At 37.5% G+C, this 20,980-nt stretch overlaps 1 protein-coding gene across 3 annotated transcripts in view; it reads right to left on the reverse strand.

Moving 5' to 3' along the window:
• Positions 1–20,980, reverse strand: part of HEPHL1 (hephaestin like 1) — a 571,952-nt gene that overhangs the window by 481,673 nt on the left and 69,299 nt on the right. For all 3 annotated transcript variants that reach the window (XM_044072648.1, XM_044072649.1, XM_044072650.1), the window contains exon 4: positions 9,224–9,403. In XM_044072648.1, the coding sequence (XP_043928583.1) occupies positions 9,224–9,403 (180 nt within the window). The remainder of the gene's footprint in view (positions 1–9,223; positions 9,404–20,980) is intronic.

Genomic DNA, 20,980 nt, shown 5'->3' on the forward strand with positions numbered 1-20,980 from the left:
TATTCTGAACTGTTTGGAAGTTTCTAGAAGGCCAGTGCTTGCTTGGGCTAAGGGGAAGTCTCTGTGTTCACCAGTGGGAGTGGTTAACAGTGAACAGCCTGCCTGTCCCTGGAGGAGTGGTTACTACCTAGAAGCTGTAGCTTTATTGGCCATTTTGGGTCAATTCTAAACTCCTTGATCTCTCTCTCTCTCTTAAAACCCTAGAACTGTCTTTTTGCTGGATACTGGCCAAGGCTCTTGCCACCCTCATAGTGCCTTTTTTAGGCAAGGCTCAAAGGACAAACCCACCTCCATAGACAACCCAAGGATAAAAAAACTAAAGTTAATGCTACTCAATGCCAGAAGTCTAATCCTCAAAATGCATGCACTTGAGGCTCTCCTCAGTATGGAGAAAATCGATGTCTGTGCAGTAACAGAAACCTGGTTCAAGGCTCCTGAGAGCACCCCAGCACTACCAGGTTATAACTCATACCATGCATTTCGGCCCCAAAACTCGGACCGAAGCACAAAAGGAGGGGGAGTATCTATATTCATCAAAGATACCTACACTGCAAGAAGCATCAGAAACCATCCATGTGCAACTAACAGCGGGCAAAACTGCCTTTCGGTTTGTAGCCTGCTACAGAACACCCTCCCTATTACAGGAACCCCACTTGGCATTCCTGAGAACACTGGAGAATATGAAGGTCTCTCCAAACATTATGTTACTGGGTGACTTCAACTACCCAAACATTGACTGGGAAAACTACTCAAGCCCAAACACCCTCGCCCAATGGTTCCTTGAATTTATAAACTCTAACGCAATGGAACAACTGGTCACCACTCCCACAAGAGGGAACAACATATTGGACCTGGTCATCACCAACATGGGGACTCAATGTTCCACACCAGAGGTAAACCCCTCATTGGTAAGATCAGAACATAAACAAATTTCCCTGGACATGCATATCCCGTTCCCACCCCCAGCCAAGGAAATCACTGTAAAGAATTTCTCAAAAGCCTACTTTGCACTTCTCAAGACTGAGGTGGAATCCTTTAAAGCCCCTGGGCCAGAGGATAATACAGCCCAATCCACAGAATCCTTTACAAATGCATTCTATGAGCACCTGCAGAAATGCATGGATCATGCTATCCCAAATAAAACCAAGACTCACTCCTCCAAAAACAGGAGACCGTTCTGGTGGACCCCGGCCATAAATAAGCTATACAACAGAAGGAGGAAGCTACTACATGACAGAGCAAAATCCCAAAAAGAGAAGGCATCTCTGATCAGTATTAGCAAGAAACTTCGATCCCTCATAAAATCATCAAAGGCCAGCTTAGAAAGAAAAATTGCCCTAGACACTAAAGATAATCACAAGGCCTTCTTTAGTTATGTCAGGAACATGGGCGGAAGCTCCCTGATATGCTCTGAATTGTTGCATAACGGTACAAAATATACCGAACCTACAGACATAGCCAACATCCTGGCAGACAGATTCAGCGCAAACTTCTCCACCCCTTCCCCCCCAAAGGAGCAAATGCCTATTCCAACTGAATGTAACCTCCCTGACATCACAGATGCACAGGTGAAGGCTGCCCTCTCCAAAGCAAAAAACACAGCATCTATGGGACCAGACGGTGTCCCAGGCTGTGTCTTACATGAGCTCCAAGAAGAACTGAACCCTAACTTTAAGTCATTGTTCAGACTTAGCCTTACTACAGGATATGTACCCAAAGAATGGCATACAGCTACAGTGGTCCCACTCCATAAAGGTGGTGCCACAACAGACCCCGGAAACTATCGCCCCATAAGCCTGACTAGTCTGGTCTGTAAAGCTATGGAGTGTATTATCATGGAACTCATAAACAAAGACATTGGGAGCCTCCAGACACTAGACCCTACCCAATTCAGCTTTGTTAAGGGCAGATCTTGCCTCTTAAACATAGTTGATTTCTTTGAAACAGTTACCAAAGACATAGATGAGGGCAAGGTAGTCCAAACACCCTACCTGGACCTTCCAAAAGCCTTCGACACAATACCCCACTTGGGCATCATAAATAAGCTTACCAGCTTAAATATCAACCCCTATATCACAAGATGGGTTGCAAACTGGCTCAGAGATAGAACCCACATGGTCAGAATTGCAGGGGCCATGTCCGAATCCAGACCAGTTACAAGTGGCTTCCCACAGGGCTCAGTTCTGGAACCTCTCTTGTTTGGTATATACTTCTCTGTGGTTCAGGCTAACACAGGGGGATTATGGCTGACAAAGTTCGCAGATGACTGCAAACTGGGGGCCATAATCGAATCTCCAGCCGACACAAGCATCCTCAAAAAGGGTCTCACAGAGATGGATGCTTTGTGCCAGAGCCACGGCCTCAAGCTAAATGCTAAAAAGTGCATAGTCATCCCCTTTGGGAAAAACAGGGTGCCCACAAATTACCACATAGGTGATAATCCATTAAGTACAGAAGAAGTAATTAGAGATTTAGGGACCAACGTAGATAGTAATCTCTCCTTTGATAACCACGTTGACAAAGTGGTTAGAAAGACCTTCTATATAGACCACCTTATCACGAAAGGGTTCGCATCTAGATCAAGAGAGGTCATTGTGCCCCTCTACTCGTCACTCATCAGGCCCATAATTGAATACAATGCCCCTTTTGGGATGTACCTTACCCGACACCTGCAGCAACTGGAGAGACCCCAAAAGTACCTCACCAAGAGGATCATGGGCTACAAACAGATGTCCTATGCAGCTCGACTAAAGAAACTCCAGCTCTACTCAGTTTCTTACCACCTACTCAGAGGCGATCTATGCCTGACGTACAAAGCCATGTCAAACCCAGAATTAATGGACATGCTCCACCTCAAAAAATCCAAATCCCTTAGAGCTATACGCTCCAGGGACCTAAACCTCAGCACAAAAATAAATAGGGCATGCTGGAGGGACAGATTTATTTCCCAGAGGCTCCCCTCACTCTGGAATAGAATCCCAATTCATGTTAGACAGAGCCCCTCGCTGACCCTCTTCAAGCGAAATCTGGACGCATGGATGGGAAATCGCAAATTCACCCTTGGGATCTCTACTGTGTCCCTGCTAGACAGAGGCACAGTAAACTAATCTTAAAAGGGTACCTTCTGTGACCTACTTTACAGAGGCACAGTAGGCTAATCTAATAGGGAGTCGGAAGCCAAATACAATCTGGCTAGGCTTATAAATGCCCTAGGGCAGATAGCCTAGTATCTACCTATGAACCTATGAACCTATGAATATCTAAAAAACAAGATTGTTAGCAACTTGTGCATCAAATCTTTTATCTGCATCATTGAAACATTCAGTTATAGATCACTACTTTCAAAATCCAACAAAGTGCCACCATCTTGAAAGTTATTTAGCATGGAAAAATGACCAAAGACAGAAATACTCCAGAAACAAAAAAAAAATCAGTAATATCAACAAAGAACAACAGCAAGCACAATAAACTAGCTCCTCCAATTTAAAAACTATTAATTCTGCATAAACAACAATGATGAAAAAGAAATAGAAGAAAACAGAATGACTATGACACACAATACAAACACATTAAAACTGAATTTCTAGTATATCAACTGATCAGAAACATTAAAAGACATCAAGAAAGGTAAAAAAGAACAACTCTTGAATGTAGTGAAAACAGAAACCACACAAACACAAAATGAAACATTGTACAAAGGGATTGGAAGTGATTAACATAAAGCAAAGGCACTAATCGACCTAGCAATGGAAAACAGCCACTCTAACTTAAGTTTGAGATTACACACAGACTCACAAATACACACACACACACATACACACACACACACACATACACACACACACACACACACACACACACACACACACACACACACACACACACACACATGCACATACACATACATGCGCACACGCACACGTACATACACACACACTTGCACAAAAGCTTCTACCTGGTATTGTTGGACAAAGCATTAAATGTGAAAACACAGTACAAAGAAGTAAAGCACTCCATGCTTTAATAAATTCATAGAAACCTAATTAAACAAAGACAACTGGAACACCAACAACTAAACCATCATAAGAAAAATCATTGTGGTGAAGAAACACTATTGCTTACTGTTAGAGTATGCTCAACAAAATATTAAGGTTGAAAGTAATTCTGTTACAAATATGCAGCATAAATAAGGTATAAAATAAAGCTTGCTTAAATGTAGAAATAGAGTTTAGCAATATGTGATTAGCATCCATACTAAATGACTGTGGATTGAAAAATAAGGAACTTACTTAATAGACATGTTTTCTTACAGAATCAGCAAAATTGTAAAAGCTAACCTCTTATGTATGCATTACATTGTCAGTAAAGAGCAAAATGTAAAATCAGGATGTATGTTTACACATTGTCAGAAAAAAGCTAATCTGGTTCATTAAAGGCTAGACAAACAGGAAAACAATCTGCAAACATTGTTAAGTAAGAAAGTTTGAAGTCAACATTTGCACAAGAACAGATGTTCTCAAACAAAGATCAAAATAGAATACCAAAGAAAAAGACAGTGTATTCATGCTGTCAGAAAAAGCTGACCACTTACAAAGAGAAAACATGTGATATTGTTAAGCAAGAAAGCTTAAAAACAATATCATCAAGCCAGCATCTGCAACAGGATGAGCAAATCTCCAAAATAAAATACCAAGAGGAAATCTATATGTGTGTGCGTGACTAGAACAGCATATAAGATCTGTATTAATTCAGTTATGTTAGAGGTATTGGTAGGGACACATTTGTTCTGAGGTAAATGTTATATCTCTCACATCATCCATGTTGTTCAAGAAGTAAAGTAGAACAGTACCTGAAGCTGCAACATTAGTCCATGTGGTTTGTTATAAAAAGTTATTTGTTACTGCTCTGAGTTTGATGCTGCAACATATATTGTCTCATCAGTGTATATTCTGCAAATTTCTGTATGCAACAGACTGTGAATGCAACTATAACCAGACTTTGATTTCAGCAAAACCCAGCAGCAAGACTGAGTGTCTTAAGAAGACTTCAGAGCCATCACAGTAAAAATCACAGTAAGCAGCACCTTATCATTAATTTTTCACTTACATATACATTTTTATTTCAGATTTTGGCAAAAAAAATGATCACTCTTCTGAATTTGTTTAGGATGCATCAAGTGCATCATGAGTTACACCAATTTTGAAAAATAGTGGTAGGAACATTACTGCTTGCATATGTACCTTTCAGATTTTGGAGTTGTCACCAGAATGATTATTCTTTAGAATAGTTTGAATCTGTGTTACCTGGAAAATAGTATACATTTGTGAAGCACCATGCTACTGATATGCCAGTCACTTGCATCAGGAATCATTTATATGCCAAAACCCAGCTGAGGTGGCGCATAGTGTTGGCAATTGTTTATAAAATGGGCTGTGTAAAAATATAAAAGAGCTCAAAAGAAGTATTCCTTAAATGACTACCTTGTACATTTTACACCAAATTTCCAGGCAGTTAACAAATTATAACCCCTGGACAGAAATCAATTAATTAAAATATATGGGGGGACTATTTTACATTAAAATATAGTACACAATATTTAATTGTCATACATAAAACTAAGGGTAAAATTCAAACTATAAGAAGTACAGTTGAACATTTTATAAATTTAATAAGGCTGTAGGAAGTGTGCATGGGACAGTTATTACTGCATACCCAGGAATTGTAAAACACTGTCATCTTTTTGGTTCTTACATCACAACACCTCTTGACATGCAATAATATCAGTATGTTTACACAACACACACGTACTGATAACTTAGTATCACATTAAATATATCACTCTATCATTATGTGTTTGTGTATGTGTCTGTGCATACACTCGATCAATATGTGTGTGTACGTGTCTGTGTATACACTCTATCAATATGTGTGTACATGTCTATGTATACACTCTATCAATATGTGTGTGCATGCGTCTGTGTATACACTCTATCAATATGTGTGTGTATGTGTCTGTGTATATATATATATATATATATTTATATATATATATATATATATATATATATATATATATCTATATATATATATATATATATATATAGTTATAATGCTGTATAGTCTAGCTACAAGATATGTAGTTATGCATACATATGTATACAACCTAGTAAATTTTGTTTATAACAAGCAAATAAAGGAGTTACTGGAGCCAAAGCTCCACACAGAAACACATTTTTATTTTATAATAAAGTTCAGAAAATAGTTAAAATGCAGTCCATACCAAAACAGTTCAGTCTGCAATAAAAATAAAGTATTTTACATTTCTGCTCCGCAGACTTTTCACAGTTCAGGACAAAGCAAAATTTATTTATTTTTCAGTACAGTACTTCATTACAGAAAATGGTTCTGGTATAGTAGCTAACAAAGTAAAGTAGCAGTACTTAAGCAGACCTCATAATAATAGAATATCTCCGCAATTCCACACACAGGCACACATAAATTTGAGAGTTAGCATAATGGATAAGGTATTTACCGCAAAAGGGACAGAGTTTGTTTTTCACATTTGGAAGGACAATTGGCTAGTCTTAAAACTGCCCACAAGGGTAGCTGACCTAGTGCTTACTCATGAACCTATAATAGTCTGTTTATTTTTCAGTGTTTGAGGGTTGGACTAAGGATTAAGATGTTTATCATGCAGTCACAAGGTACATGGTTTGATTCTTACCTTTAAGGAAAATTGGCTAGTTTAAAATATTCTACAAGGCCAGCTAGTCTAGTTCTTATTAATGAAACTAAGAAAATGTCTTGTCTTTCTACACAGGCAGGGATAAATTACCCTAGCTTTTCCTCTGAAGGATCCATCTCTCTGCACACACAGGAATACTAAATGGATTGCTTTCCCTTTTTTTCTTACCTAGAATCTACTGCGCATTAGTAAACCAATTTTTAAATACACATTTGTGCAGATGTCCTTCATAAAATCTAATTTTCTTGCCAGTTTTTGGGTTAAGATCCTTAAACCCATCACTATGCTTACAGATCTTTTTGATTTAATACATTGGGACCACCCACCATAACATTACTATATGTAAATATAAATCTCTTTATGTATATATATGTGTATATATATGTGTGTGTGTGTGCGTGTGTGTGTGTGTGTGTGTGTGTGTGTGTGTGTGTGTGTGTGTGTGTGTGTGTGTGTGTGTGTGCGCATGTGTGTATTTATATATATGTGAATATGTCTTGTATTTTTTATTTTACATTTGTTAACTGGGAGAGTCCGACTGGATACATATCTATTTTCAGCGGAAGCCTGGGGAGAAAAGTTCCACATGTACAAAAAGATGACGTTCAATATTCATGGTTACATTAAAAAATGTAACATCTTAAAAATTTCAGTAGGAGGTTTTTGATATATATATATATATATATATATATATATATATATATATATATATACATATATATATATATATATATACATCGTTACATTGAAGTTTAAGATCATTGTTGGTTTATAGTATTACATATGTACAGCAATCATAACAAAGCATTTGAGTATATAGAATGGCATGATACATTGATAGATTTCATGAGTGACTACCCGGAGAAAAATGGTGGTTAGTGAGAAAATGGTGTTAAGAGGAGAGTTCCCGGAAACTGGATGCAGAAGGATTGAAGACATATTTTTATAAAAGCTAGGATAATAGGATACAAAAGAGGAGGTAAAGACAAGGGATTCAAATGGTTAGCGTAGGGAGTTAGAAACACAGCATTTTAATGTTGTGTATAGGACGTTAGGTTAGATTTAGTGAATGTTGTTGTATCTGCACATATACACACACACACACACACACATACCTGTCTGTATGTATGTATATGTATATATATATATATATATATATATATATATATATATATATGGGTCACTGTTGTATTATCGAAAACACAATACATCGAATTGTGTTTCTGATAATACACTTTAGCGAAAGTGCATATTGTCGAAAGTGCATATTGTTGCCTATGCTCTTTTGCTAAAGATTTCAAAATAAAAAAAAGTAAAAAAAAATACTTTTAAACAGTGTTATGCAGGGGGTAAGCCCCCCTGCAACACCACACCCTGCCTACACACACACACACACATATATATAGTAAGTATAAGTAGTGAGAACGGGATGTATTCTCATTTCCGCAATGTGGTGCAATCTCAGATTTGGTATATTTAAGTAAGGGTGATTGGGAGGTGCAGCCCCCCCCCACATGGGGGGTGCAGGGGGGCTTGTACTCCTGCTATATACATGTTTCTTTTTGTTTTTTTATTTTATTGCGGAAACGGGAATACATTCCTTTCCATAGTAGTTATACTTACCATTGTCAGAGATGTGTTGTGTTGGCGATGTGGTCTCAGTGATTTGGTCATCGGGTAAGTGTTCTGTTGTGGATCTGCTATGGATCTATCTATCTACATATATATATATATATATATATATATATATATATATATATACAAACTTGTCACAACAAATGCATTCCTTTCTAAATCCCATTACTGCACTCCTGCACTGTCAGAACCTGCCATTTGCAACCCTAAAGACCTTCAGCCTGGGTCTGGTAGGTTACCTGAAGGTAGTCAATTTTTGTTTAAATGATCCTCTGTTTTGTCAACATACTTTAGTTGACAGTTGTGCAAGACTGTAAAATCCCTGTGGTTGGGCAATATGCTGTGTGATCTCAGAGCTGAAATAAATAATTAGGAGGAAGTCTGGGAGGTACAGGGTGCCTGCAAACACAGTTTTACAATTTGCAGGTTCCAAGGACTAACTTTTGTATCTCATAGGCTGCTCCAAGTATCGAGAAAAACTGATCTCCTTAGCAGCATCTCCCAAAAGAGAGGGCATGTCAGGATGGTACACCATCCAAATGACATTTAAAGCTCTAAACTGCCAAAAGACAGGCCAATATTATTTTGCAAGTATTGGTATATCTTACCCTGATAAGAGGACAGAAGGATCCAGAATTTGGTGCAAAGACTAGAAATAAGAGACATATTTTGGGTATATTAAGTAGTTCAAGTAGTGGATGGTAAATCAAGCTTAGTATCTTTTGTTCACTTGATGGTGGAGTTTATGCTGCCTCCCATTGGGTGAAGGGACGACTTTCAGCTATGATGCCTGGAATAATGCTTCTAGAAGACAAAGTGTTAGGGTTTAGTATAATTACTTACAGTGCATGTTGTTGCTCTCAATAAAATCTGCATCATTTTTAATGACTGTGTCTGGAGCAGAGCAAAATGTTTGGATGTTTTCATCAATATACCAGCTTGCATTTTCATCCATAACACTGAACAGCATGATAAATTCCAAGTCAACATCAATCCGATTCGGTGTGCCTCCAGACAGAACACCTATACAAACAAACAATCAGAATAAACAAATGAAGATACTATGCTATTATAAATGTACTGGCAAATGAAAACAAATTTCCACTCAGGCATTGATTAAAAAAAATCTGTCTTCTTTGTTAGTGGCATATCAGAACACAACTTTAAAAGCTCTACTCAATGAAATCGAATTATATATGAAGGCTGTTAAAGGAATGGTTACTTACATCAGACAAGTAAGCATCCATTGTTTTCCTTTAAAAACTTAACACCCCAGATGGTAAGATGTTAGTACAGTTAGATAGAACAAGTAAAGAATTTCTCAAACGAGGTTATGATAGTAAAGAAGTAGCTAAAGTTAATACAGAAGTGAAATAACATCAAGATTATTTAGCTAAACCTATTTCCATTCTTCAAGTAAAGTAGAAGTACCACTAAAAGAAAACAAACAAGATCAAAGGTGTATATCAACATATAATAGAGATATTGAAGCAGTTAAGAACATTAAGAACTATTGGCCACTACTTAATGAGATACCTGAGATAGACCAATTAATATCAGCACAGCCAAAGTCTGGATATAAATGTTGTACAACACTTAAATATACTTTATGGTATAAGGAACAACCAAAACATTTTTATTTTACTAGCAGTAAAAAAAAGAACCTTTGGATGTAATAATTGTGTTTGCAGCAGTTAATGTTGTCACCTCATAGCAAGAGGGTCTCAGGTTTCATTCTCGGCTGGGGTGCCTTCTGTGCAGATTCTGCATGTCCTCCTTACATTCAAGTGGGCTTCCCCCGGGTACTCTGTTTTCCTCCCACATTCCAAAGACATGTGTCTGGAGCATCCCCCCCCCCCCCGGGTTTCCACTGAAAATAGGGTCTGTGCAAGTCAGACTTTCCCAGTTGACAAATGTTAAATAAATAAATAAATAAATAAAATATTTATACAGAGAAAATCATCAAACTCCCAGTTTATGGGTATGATTTTACCTTGAGGGCTTGTGGTATCTGTAATACACAAAATATAATATATATGGTGAAATGTGACTGCTGTAATACACAAAATATAATACATATATGGTGAAATGAGACTGCTGCAAAGCATACTTTGTTGGGATGATGCATAGGAAACTTAAGGAACATATTGGGAATTACCTATAAGACATCAAAAGGCAGGTAGTCCCTAACCTTTTATACAGGCACATAGCAGAACAAGGTGAGAAACACGTACATATATATATATATATATTTATATATATATTTATATATATATATTTATATATATATATATATATATATATATATATTTATATGTATGTATATATATATTTATATATATATATATATATATATTTATATATATATATATATATTTATATATATATACAATGAGAATGAAGAGTTGAAATGGATTTTAAGAATGAGAGCACACGTCAAGCTGTGTATAAATGGCACTGTCACTTTGAAACCTTTGCTGAAACATTTGCATCAGCAGGTGTAATTATTCAACTAGAGAAAGTCATGTAGTAAAGCTTTCTCTAGTGTAAAATTTCATCAGTTTTAATCAGTTTTTATGTGCTTGATGAAGCCTAAAGGTAAAAGTTTTAACTTGTGATTTGAATAAAGGAATTTGTCTGCAGTTGTTCCGGTGGTTTATTTTATTTATTTTTTTTGTGCCTACTTTAGTCCGTTGGATTTATCATCATTCATAGCTGGTTTTGTTGGACTTACAGAACTGTTCTTAACTCTGAAGGAGAAAATGAGTCAGTATTAGAAATTTCTCAATATAGTGCCCTGTTATTAAGTAAAAAAAATCATTATCACAGATATCAGAGAGAAAGACATGGGAAGACATTTCATTGGGTAGCTGCTAGCCACTGTTGCCACCACCGTGGCATGAGAACAAATCCCAAAAAAATTTATGTTATTTCTGTTACCCACAACATTTAGTCACATGAACCATATCATAATCAATCACTGCACAAGAATATGCACCCAGGGACTACAAAAGTGAAGCATGAGGCATACAATGAGGCAGAACATATTCATATACATGCATGGGGTACATGACCATGCACTGGCATTTATATGCTTGAATATTCTTAAGTCAGCTGTAAAACTGCAATACTGCATCTAGATGACATTTTAGACACTTACAAACAAACATACAAGAAGCATATGTAGCATAACCTAACAGTGAAGTTGGTATCAGAAACATAGGATCATAGGATCATAGGAGGTTACTAGGCTATCGACCCAGAGGTTATTTCAAGCCTTTCTGTTTCATCCCATTGTGATACCACAGATACTCTAGTCAATATGCAGAATTAATGACTACCCTTGTCCAGGAGGGTTATGGGTGCAAAACCGATAAAAATGTTATGTTTCCCCATCCACTCATGCAGGCTCTTTTTCAACAGTGTCATGGAGCTGCTTTGCTTCACATGAATTGGCAGCCTCTTCCAAAGATGCAGCAGTTGCTGGGAGACAAGTCTGTCTCTCCAGCTCTCCCTATTCAAGTTGCAGGCCATATTTAGATCCCTGGAATGGGTAGTTCTAGTCCTGTTTGATTTATGGATATACAGAAAATTCATTAGGTTTGGGTCAGAGATTGCTCTGTAAGCCAGGCATAAGTCCCCCCCCCCTAAGAAGTCTATATGTTATTGAGTATAGGGAAAGGGACTTTAGTCAGCCTATGTGGGCACATACTGGAGTCCCTTGATCTTCGTAGAAACCTCTGAGGTCTCTCCAATTGCTGCAGGTGCTTTGTATGGTACATACGTAAAGGTGTGTTATACTCAATTATGGGCCTGATTAGCGATGAGTATAGAGGGGGTTAAAACCTCCTATGCTCTAGAGGCAATGCCTTTGCTAATCAAGTGTGCTATCTAGAAAGTCTTCCTTACAACAGTAGACACATGGTGGTCAAAGTTAAGATTGCAGTCTTCTTGTGATCGCAGATCTCTTACTACTTCGTAGGTACATATGGTATTGTTGTTAATCTGATAATGTGAAGGGACATTGTTTTTACTGAAGGGAATGATGATGTATTTCTTTGCATTCAGTTTCAGACCATGACTAAGACACCAGTTGTTGGTCTGAATAAGACCCTCCTGAAGTATACTGACATAATTTGGGGATGCAATAATTGAACCTGGTTTGCAGTCATCCACAAACTTGGACAGCCACAGCCCCTTAGTTTTGGCCTGAACTTCTGAGAAATATATACTAAACCATCATCAAGATTAAAATGAAAGTGATCATAGTATAATTTATTTTTATAATGAAAGCTATGCCTCCTTCAACACTCATATTGGTGGTTGTGCCCCACTCACCATTCTGCTGACAAAATATATTAACTTTGAAGCTGCACTACATCAGAGATAAGGGTAATTCTTACTTTTCCATCAAGATTAATTATTCCCATTATGTTTTATCAATATGTCTACAAGTTAGAATATGTTGCTAATTTGGGTGTGGGGTCACAATCCACTCCCTGGTGGGGGATTCAAAAATGCACAACATCCTTTGAAAACATATTTTTCTATTTATTTCCACTATAAACATCCATGCTAAAGGGTGAAAAAGTCACAGAGATAAACCATTTAGTAAATATTACCAGAAAGTCACAGAGATAAACCATTTAGTAAATACTGCAACAAAGAAACAGTGAATCTATGTAGTAAGGCCATAGGAAGGGGTAATTTGCATATATTCCATGGGCCACCATAACAGGAAGTTTAAAGTATTGCATGCTGAAGACTCTGGCTTAGCTGGGGCTTTCTTCTAATGTTTGCAGTATAAACATGTTCAACATATATGCCTCCTTTTATTGTGTGGTATATACTATAAACAATGTCTGTATCTCTTACTTTATAACAAAATGTTAAAAGTTTTGTTTTGATAATGAAATATAGATAGTACTGTTATTTAAATTGACTAATTCTGAGAGGCACTGAATATCAAATGCATTCCTCATTTTATTATACTTTATCACAAGTACTTTTTGTTTGTAAAAGGCATAGTTTTTACAGAATTTGACATACTGATAAAGCCATGCACACCATGAATTTTAGTAGAAGGCAGCAGTCTACTAAATTGTAAAGAGAATTTGAAGCATTAGCTATTTGTGTATAGTGAAGTATTAGAAAACTGAGGGTCTTCTGGAGCTTAACTGAATTTTCCAATGCTTTGATTTACCTTTTAGAACAGATTTTCATAGTTAGAGACTTCCCACAATTTTTATGCCAAAAATACACGTCATGTGATAACATTTAACCAATCACAAACTTTTAAGATTCTTTGTAGCTAAAATACGGGTCTATATTAAAACAACAAATGTTAGAAATTGCAAACGCTCCGATGAGTGAAAATGCTGCAACTAGAAAACATTATTATATACATCCCTCGCTAAATATATATTCCAACTCCGAGATCGCACTACAGTGAAGAAAGGTCAAATATTCAGATCTTCACTATACTGCGATAAAAAAAAAAACTTTGAGTTGTGGCATTTTTGCTCATCTGAGCATTCGCAATTTCCAACATTCATTGTTTTAATATAGACCCTAAAATACTTAAGGGGAGAGAATGATTAATCTGGGAAAGAAAATCACCCCTAAATTCAATTGCCAATGTAATTCTGTTTATGCTACTACTAAATGATAAAGATTGTGAATTAAAGAATAAAAGCATGCAAACTAGCTAACATTCAAAGTTTGGTCACACACCTACATTGATAAGTTGTCAGAAGAAGACTGAAGGTTCAGCTAGTATGCCCACTTGTTGTAGTTCTCACTTTCCTGATATTGTCTCCACCTCCTTTCTGTCCCAAGGCCTTTGAAGGAGTGAGATAGAGTTGAAGGAGTCATTAATTCTGCCCTGTACCACACATTCTGGGAGTCTCATCCAAATGTTCACCATCATATTTATTAATAAAAGTACTTTCCTACATGTTGATTGGAACTTATCAACTCACTCTTGTGGCCTTTCCAACATCCTCTCTCTTTTTTTCATAACTCAGCTCTTACATAGTTTTTCCTTGAAATTTTGTAGATCCTGATCATATTCTCTCTCTTTTCTTTCTCATTATAAAGGAGAATAGAACTAATTCTTCCAGCCTTTGCTCATATAACATGACATCGATCCCCACCATCATTCTGGTAACCTTTCTTTTTTGCTTTTCTAGCAACTTTGTTTCCTTCCCCCCATATGATTCCAAGCCTGGACACAATATTGAATGCTGAAGCCTGTCCAACAGTCAATAGATTGGTGACATAACTTTCTTTTTTCTGGAACTTGTGCCTCCTCTGGATGTCGATAAAAATCTATATGCCTTGCCTATTGCCTTATGTTCTTGAGTTGGTTGTTCACTGCTACTGTTGTTACAGCTTCTCACAGATCTTTCTCCTGCTCATTACCCTTGAGCAGACTCTTCTAGTACCACATTCACCTTGGGTTATTTTACTTAATTTTAATTTTTCCATTTTTACATATAGAACTGTGGTAGCCATGTATCAGTCTCCTTTGATGGATTCTGTGACAATGTGAGGCATTGCCAGCTATGCCAGGAGAAGTAGGACAGTGGATATGTAACATATGCCAGCATAGCTAGCTGGAATTTTGTAAAGAAGTATAAGTCATTTGTATGTCAAACTGATTTACACAGATCATTATGTTGAAAAATGTAATCATAAAGTTGCTTGTGTTAAAAAATGTACCAACAGTGGGTCCTGCTGGACAGAAAGAAAAATACACCTGTATGTCTGACTGTATGGTAACTGTTGAAATTAATATTGTAACAGAGGATATTGGAAGAGAAGAGATTAATCTCAGTCCAGCAAACTTTAAACAATAGTTTAAAATTAAACTACCTGGTAGGGCATAAAGATTGTATCTTACAGTTCTGATTGCAGCCAGAAATGAAATGTCTGTGAGAAAAAAGACTAGGAATCCTTGCTGTATTGTCCATAGCAGTGAACTAATTGCTACTCTGGAAGGTTAGAAGTTTGAAATTGTTTTATGACTTCCAGAATCTGCAACAGATCTTAGCAAAGCTCTAGCTATGTAAGGTAAAACATCTGTGCTAAATCCTGGCAGCCTCTAGTAAAAGGGGTAGTACGGGAACCAGAAGTCAGATGACCAGATCTATGTGATGTCATCCTGTAATCCACCAATGAAAAGATGTTTTAATACTAGATGAGACTGAAACCAAAGAAGGATCCCTCACCCACTTCATCTTGCCTTGCTCTAGTAAGTGACCAGGGAATAGTAATTCTTTAGATTAGTTAGGAAAATATAGTGAGATTAGTTAAGTACTGTTTTTCTGTACCTGTATGAATCTATTCATCTGTGTTATTTTAATATTTCCTGTGTCTGAAACTCTGTTGTTTATTGTAAATAGATATTCCATATTTTATGTTCTTTTATTATTTATTATTAAATACATTTAAACTTTTCATTGTGGCTGGTCTTTTAGAGAATACTTTAATCTTTGTTTGGTGGCACTGTGGTCACTCTTGAAAGCCTTGCTGTTTGTTCAATATTACCATTTGTATTAGTATTAATTTCACTCAGGATAACTGGGTACCCTTGCAAAGAGCCTTAGAGTAGCTGGCCTTGGAGTGCCTGGTGGCATTAACTACCTTATAGTCTGGACAGAGGGGCATAGGTAGTAAATCTCTGCCAGTGTGTGTGTGTGTGTGTGTGTGTGTGTGTGTGTGTGTGTGTGTGTGTGTGTGTGTGTGTGTGTGTGTGTGTGTGTGTGTGTGTGTGTGTGTGTGTGTGTGCGTGTGTGTGCAAATGAAATCTCAAAGAGAGTGTGTGTCAGCTACTAGGAGCGGGGACACAGTACTGGTTTCTCAGAGAGAGTGGTGGAGGACTTGGCTTGGCCACTCGACTGATGAATCAATTTTACAGCTGTGCCAGTGGGGAGTCTTAATGGGGGCCTGGACAGAGAGATAGGGAAACCCAGACTCTGGACTGAGTGTGCTCCCTGTGAGCTCTTAGGAGAAATTGTGCTTGATGCAGTGACCAACATCTGGAAATACTGTGTCTATCTATTTTTGTTCCAAGTGAACTTCCCTCACCAGTGTCCATGATGAGGATTTAGGCTCCTTGATTACTGTACCAGAGAGTGGACATCACAGTTTATATAAGTTCATGTGCATGTTTGTAGCATGTACAAAGAGGTTTGATTTTTTAAATAATTGCAGCATTCTGTGTACATTTTATAGTGGCTTTATGGAGAAATTCACACTTTCCTGCCACCTTTACTATTACTGTCAAATGGGTAATGCAACACATTTCCTGACATATTTTTACAATAATTATTCTACCAAGTCCTTAATGTTACTTGTGATGTGCAATACAAACACACAGAGCAGCACTATTCTCAGAATCACTAATGACAGACACTGCTACTTGACATACTGTCCTTGAGCAGTGACTACCACACCATCACTGTCCATGTCCTTCTCTCTGGCCATTTTTATCTTCTCCTATCCCTTCATTTTCAATTTGCTCATAAGCCTTCTGCAGTTTATAGAACTGAAGAACATGACTAAGACCGGGAAGATAAGAACCACTAAATGTTCTCATTTCTTATCTACTGGAGCCAAACAGGATTAGGTTTATCAGGCAGCATCTTCTAGTCATAGACCTATCTTTGCTGGATAGTGCCATGGAGATGGTTGCCTTCAAGTAAGCTTACCACTCTTTTCTTTAATCTCTTTTTAATGTCCTTCCCTGTCACTGAGATCTGGCACACTGGTCTGTTACTTCTAAGTTGGTTATGGTTCCTTCTAGTACTGTGTCACACCTAGTCTTTTAGCCGTACCTGGAAATACTATGACAGACCAGACAGATCATTTATTATATGCAGTCACAGATGTTAAAGAAAAGAAAGAGACTGCCACTTTGGAGTCTACATGCTACCAAAAACTTATTAATTTCATTATTCTTTCTGCACAATTTTGTTTCCTAACCTATACATTTTTTTTCATCAAAAATCTTTGGGCCTTTTATTTTTGAATTGTGTTTTAGTTTTGAAACTGTAGAATGTGGCATTGTTCTAATAACACAGCAGATTAACTTATTTTTTCTCTGACATGACATGCATTTGCGAGTTACTGTCATCAAATTTAATACTGGTATTCACTGCTTTTCTTAGTCAGGTAGTTTACTGTTCCTGACTGCCAATTTGTGCTGTCGAAATCAACCTCAAGTATTTTTTTTTGCCCCAGATTTTAGCACACTGCATTTACTGGTGCTCAGAGTTGAACAAGGTACTACACCAGGGAAGTATTTTTTCTAGTTCTTCTTACAGCAGACTTACATTTACAGAACAACTAACTACGCCAATGTATATTTTGGGATTCAGAGTTCATTTATTAAGCTAAGGTCAGAAAAAGAAAATCTCAAACAGTGATGGACCCTGCACATTTCTGTGGGACACCACTGGCTATTCTACAGAGTGAAATAGAAAGCTTACAATAATTATATATTATACTTGACTAGACATTTTTTCCTTAGAGTAAAGTATCTATTTATATTTATCATGCTGACTCAGCAACTGCACCTTTATGCTGAAACAATTCAAAAGCCTTTGCTAAATCCAGACTAAAAATCTTATCTTTTGTTGCCTATGCATCCTCACTTTCCATTAGCTTGGATACTCATCCCCCACCCTTGAACCATCACACTCACAACCTGTGAAATCCCCTATCTTTTTCTGATTTGCTCAGGCCCTTTTACATTTCTGCTACATGTGCCCCCTAGGAAAGTTTAATGGCCTTCTCTTTCTTTTATCATTGTTTCTCCTCCTCCTCATCTGTCAATTTACCATTACCTCCATATCTCTCCCTTATTCTTTCTAGCAAAATTCATCCCATTTGCTGTAGTAGTCATTTATATCAATCCCCTTATGTAAAATTTACTATTCTGTTGTACTATATGTTAGTTCTGGTATCTGATGCATTTGCTTTAGTAATAACAATTAACTATATTGTTGTGTGGTTGTTGCAAGACAGTGATGACATCATCTCTACCGCTGTATTTCCTATTTAATGCATAACTCTCTGTCAAATATGTTTCTTTTTACATTGTTTATTGGAATACACCACTGTCTACAATTTTTACTAAGTCATTTTCCCTTCTATCCCTGATGCTGGTATGTTTATTTCAGCTTGTCCATGAGTAAAATCATCTTCCATTTTAATATTTTTATGGTCCCTTCTCTTATTCATTCCTTCAGAGAATTGCTCTAATTTTGTCCAGCTTTTCTTCCTTTTTCCTTCCATGACTGCCAACCCATTTAATTTTACAAACTGTTCCCACTCCTCTTCTTTTCTTCCATGCAGGATCTTTACCTTGACTTCATTGACTTTGAATATCTCACAGTTTATCTCTTGTCTAAAGCTTACTACTTTATCTTATCTATTCTTTCTTTCCTAGAAGCTTTGTAACCAGGAAGAAACACAAATCTCTTAGTGCATTTTTTTCATTTGCCTCAGTTTTTTTATATCCCTGTTAACTCCTTTTTCTTCAATCAGCTTTTTCTTCAATTTGCTCTGTAAGCCTCTGTTATTACCAAATACAGCTTCCATTACTGAAGCTTCAAGTTTGAAGCCTTTCCTCCCCTTATTAATTCTGTTCTCATCTTCCTTTCTTTTGCTGTCTTCCTTATTTTTTATTTCTCATTCTTCGCCCTCTTATAAACCTCACTCGACAAGCACTATAAAACTTGTGTACTATTCAAATTCAGTGCTAAGTACCACAGCACCCTCTGAGGTGAGCTACAGTATATCCTTGACATATATAGTTTCTCCCTTTTCCATGTTTATCCTCAACCACCTATTATGTTGTGTCCTTGTTTTTTTTTCACTCCATCAGCAAGTACTTGAAATGGTCTATCCTACCCTTTATTTCTAACTTTATTGATACAGTGCATTTGCCGTACTTATACAAATAAAACACAGAAAGTAAAAATAAAAAAAATCTACTCATTTTCCAACATCTTTCAACTAATTCCTTGTGGTCTACTAAAAGTGCTCATGTACTATTAGTTTGTAACATACCTGCTTATTTCCACTTGTTTGAAAAAGGCTAGTGCTCTAACTCCTTTGATCTTTTTTAACTATTTATCCCTGCCACCATCTGAGCCTAGGAAACTGTATAGCTTTAGCACAGGCCTCACTCTAACCCTAAAACTCCCACCCAGTTCCTAACCTGATTCCTTGGTCCCTAACCATAAAACTCCACTCCACGTACCAAAATGAAATCTCCCAAATGCTCCCTAACACTACACTCCCTAACCCTAAATCTACAACACCCTTCCCACTCCACAGACCTTATCACTCCTGAAACCTAAAACTCCTGTCTGGCTCCCAACCCTAAAGTTCTTCTTTTACTCTCTAACCTTAAAACTCCCTTTCCGCTCCTTAACCCTAAAATTCCCCCCCCCCCACTCCTTCCCTATGCCTATTGCACTCACCTTACTCAAACACGGATAATGTGTATGGATAAGGTGTGCCAGCTGCTTGTCTGAACTCATACTCAGGTATGAGTATGAGCAGCAGTCCATATGGATTACAAGGTGATCGAGATCCTGACTTTAACATTGAGGTCTTTGAGTGCTTTGGACTCAAATGGCTGTAGTAGGACAAATTCTTTGGTTGTCCTGATTGTTTTTATCAGTGATCCCTTTGCTCCCTAGTGGTGTGTACATTGGCTCTAGGAGATGGTCACTGTTGATGTGACACCTCAACCCCATATACAAAATGGGAAAAAAGGGTTGATGCTGATGTCATTGCCAATCCCTTTGCAAATCACTAATGCCCACATGTATCATTATGTTGGGCAGTCCTCCCAGCACTCTGAAATGCCTTGATTATTAGTGGGCTGTCCTGTCTAGAATCAACTCCAGGGCTATCTTAGCTAACACTAGGCTCCCATTCTACGGTGTCATACACAATATCTTCAGTCATGTAGTTCCTGACTATGAACACTTGACTTGTCTATCCTTACCTAGAATTCGTATTCTAAGCTCCTGAAAAGCGGTCTGCATTGACTCTTACCCCTGATAGACTCCTTTTGCTTGACCATCCTGTTCTTAGACTACTTCTATCTGCTTGCCTTCCCAAGACAATCCTATTCTTTCATCCCACAATGATCTAGTCTACACCTCCTACTTCTTTCAGCCCTAACCTACTGTCTCTTTTCATCCATCCAGACATTCCTTTTCTGTTGTTCCATTTCTTCTGCCTTTCTTCTGGTCTGCTTGCTGTAACCCTGGAGCCACAAATCTTACCTGCTTTTGTCACTCCTTCCCCTTCACTTCTTGACTGTTATCCATCTGCATTGCATTTCTTTTTTACATCCTGATTTTATTTGAGGCCTTCCTTCACTGTACTTTCTGACTTTATCCTTTGACCCCTTCTCAGACCTTACTACAGCTGCCCTTATTGACTCCCTTTATTGCCAGCTACTTCCTGTGACTTCCTGAGCCATGCTTCTGGGCCATTTGCTTTCCAGTCTGCTTTTCTTCATGATCTTTTTCACATGCTGTCCTCCCCATTGTCCTCTGCAGTGATCCCTTC

This window comes from Protopterus annectens, chromosome 5.part0, assembly GCF_019279795.1.
Source record: "Protopterus annectens isolate FY-2018-M chromosome 5.part0, PAN1.0, whole genome shotgun sequence".
Lineage (NCBI taxonomy): Eukaryota > Metazoa > Chordata > Ceratodontiformes > Protopteridae > Protopterus > Protopterus annectens.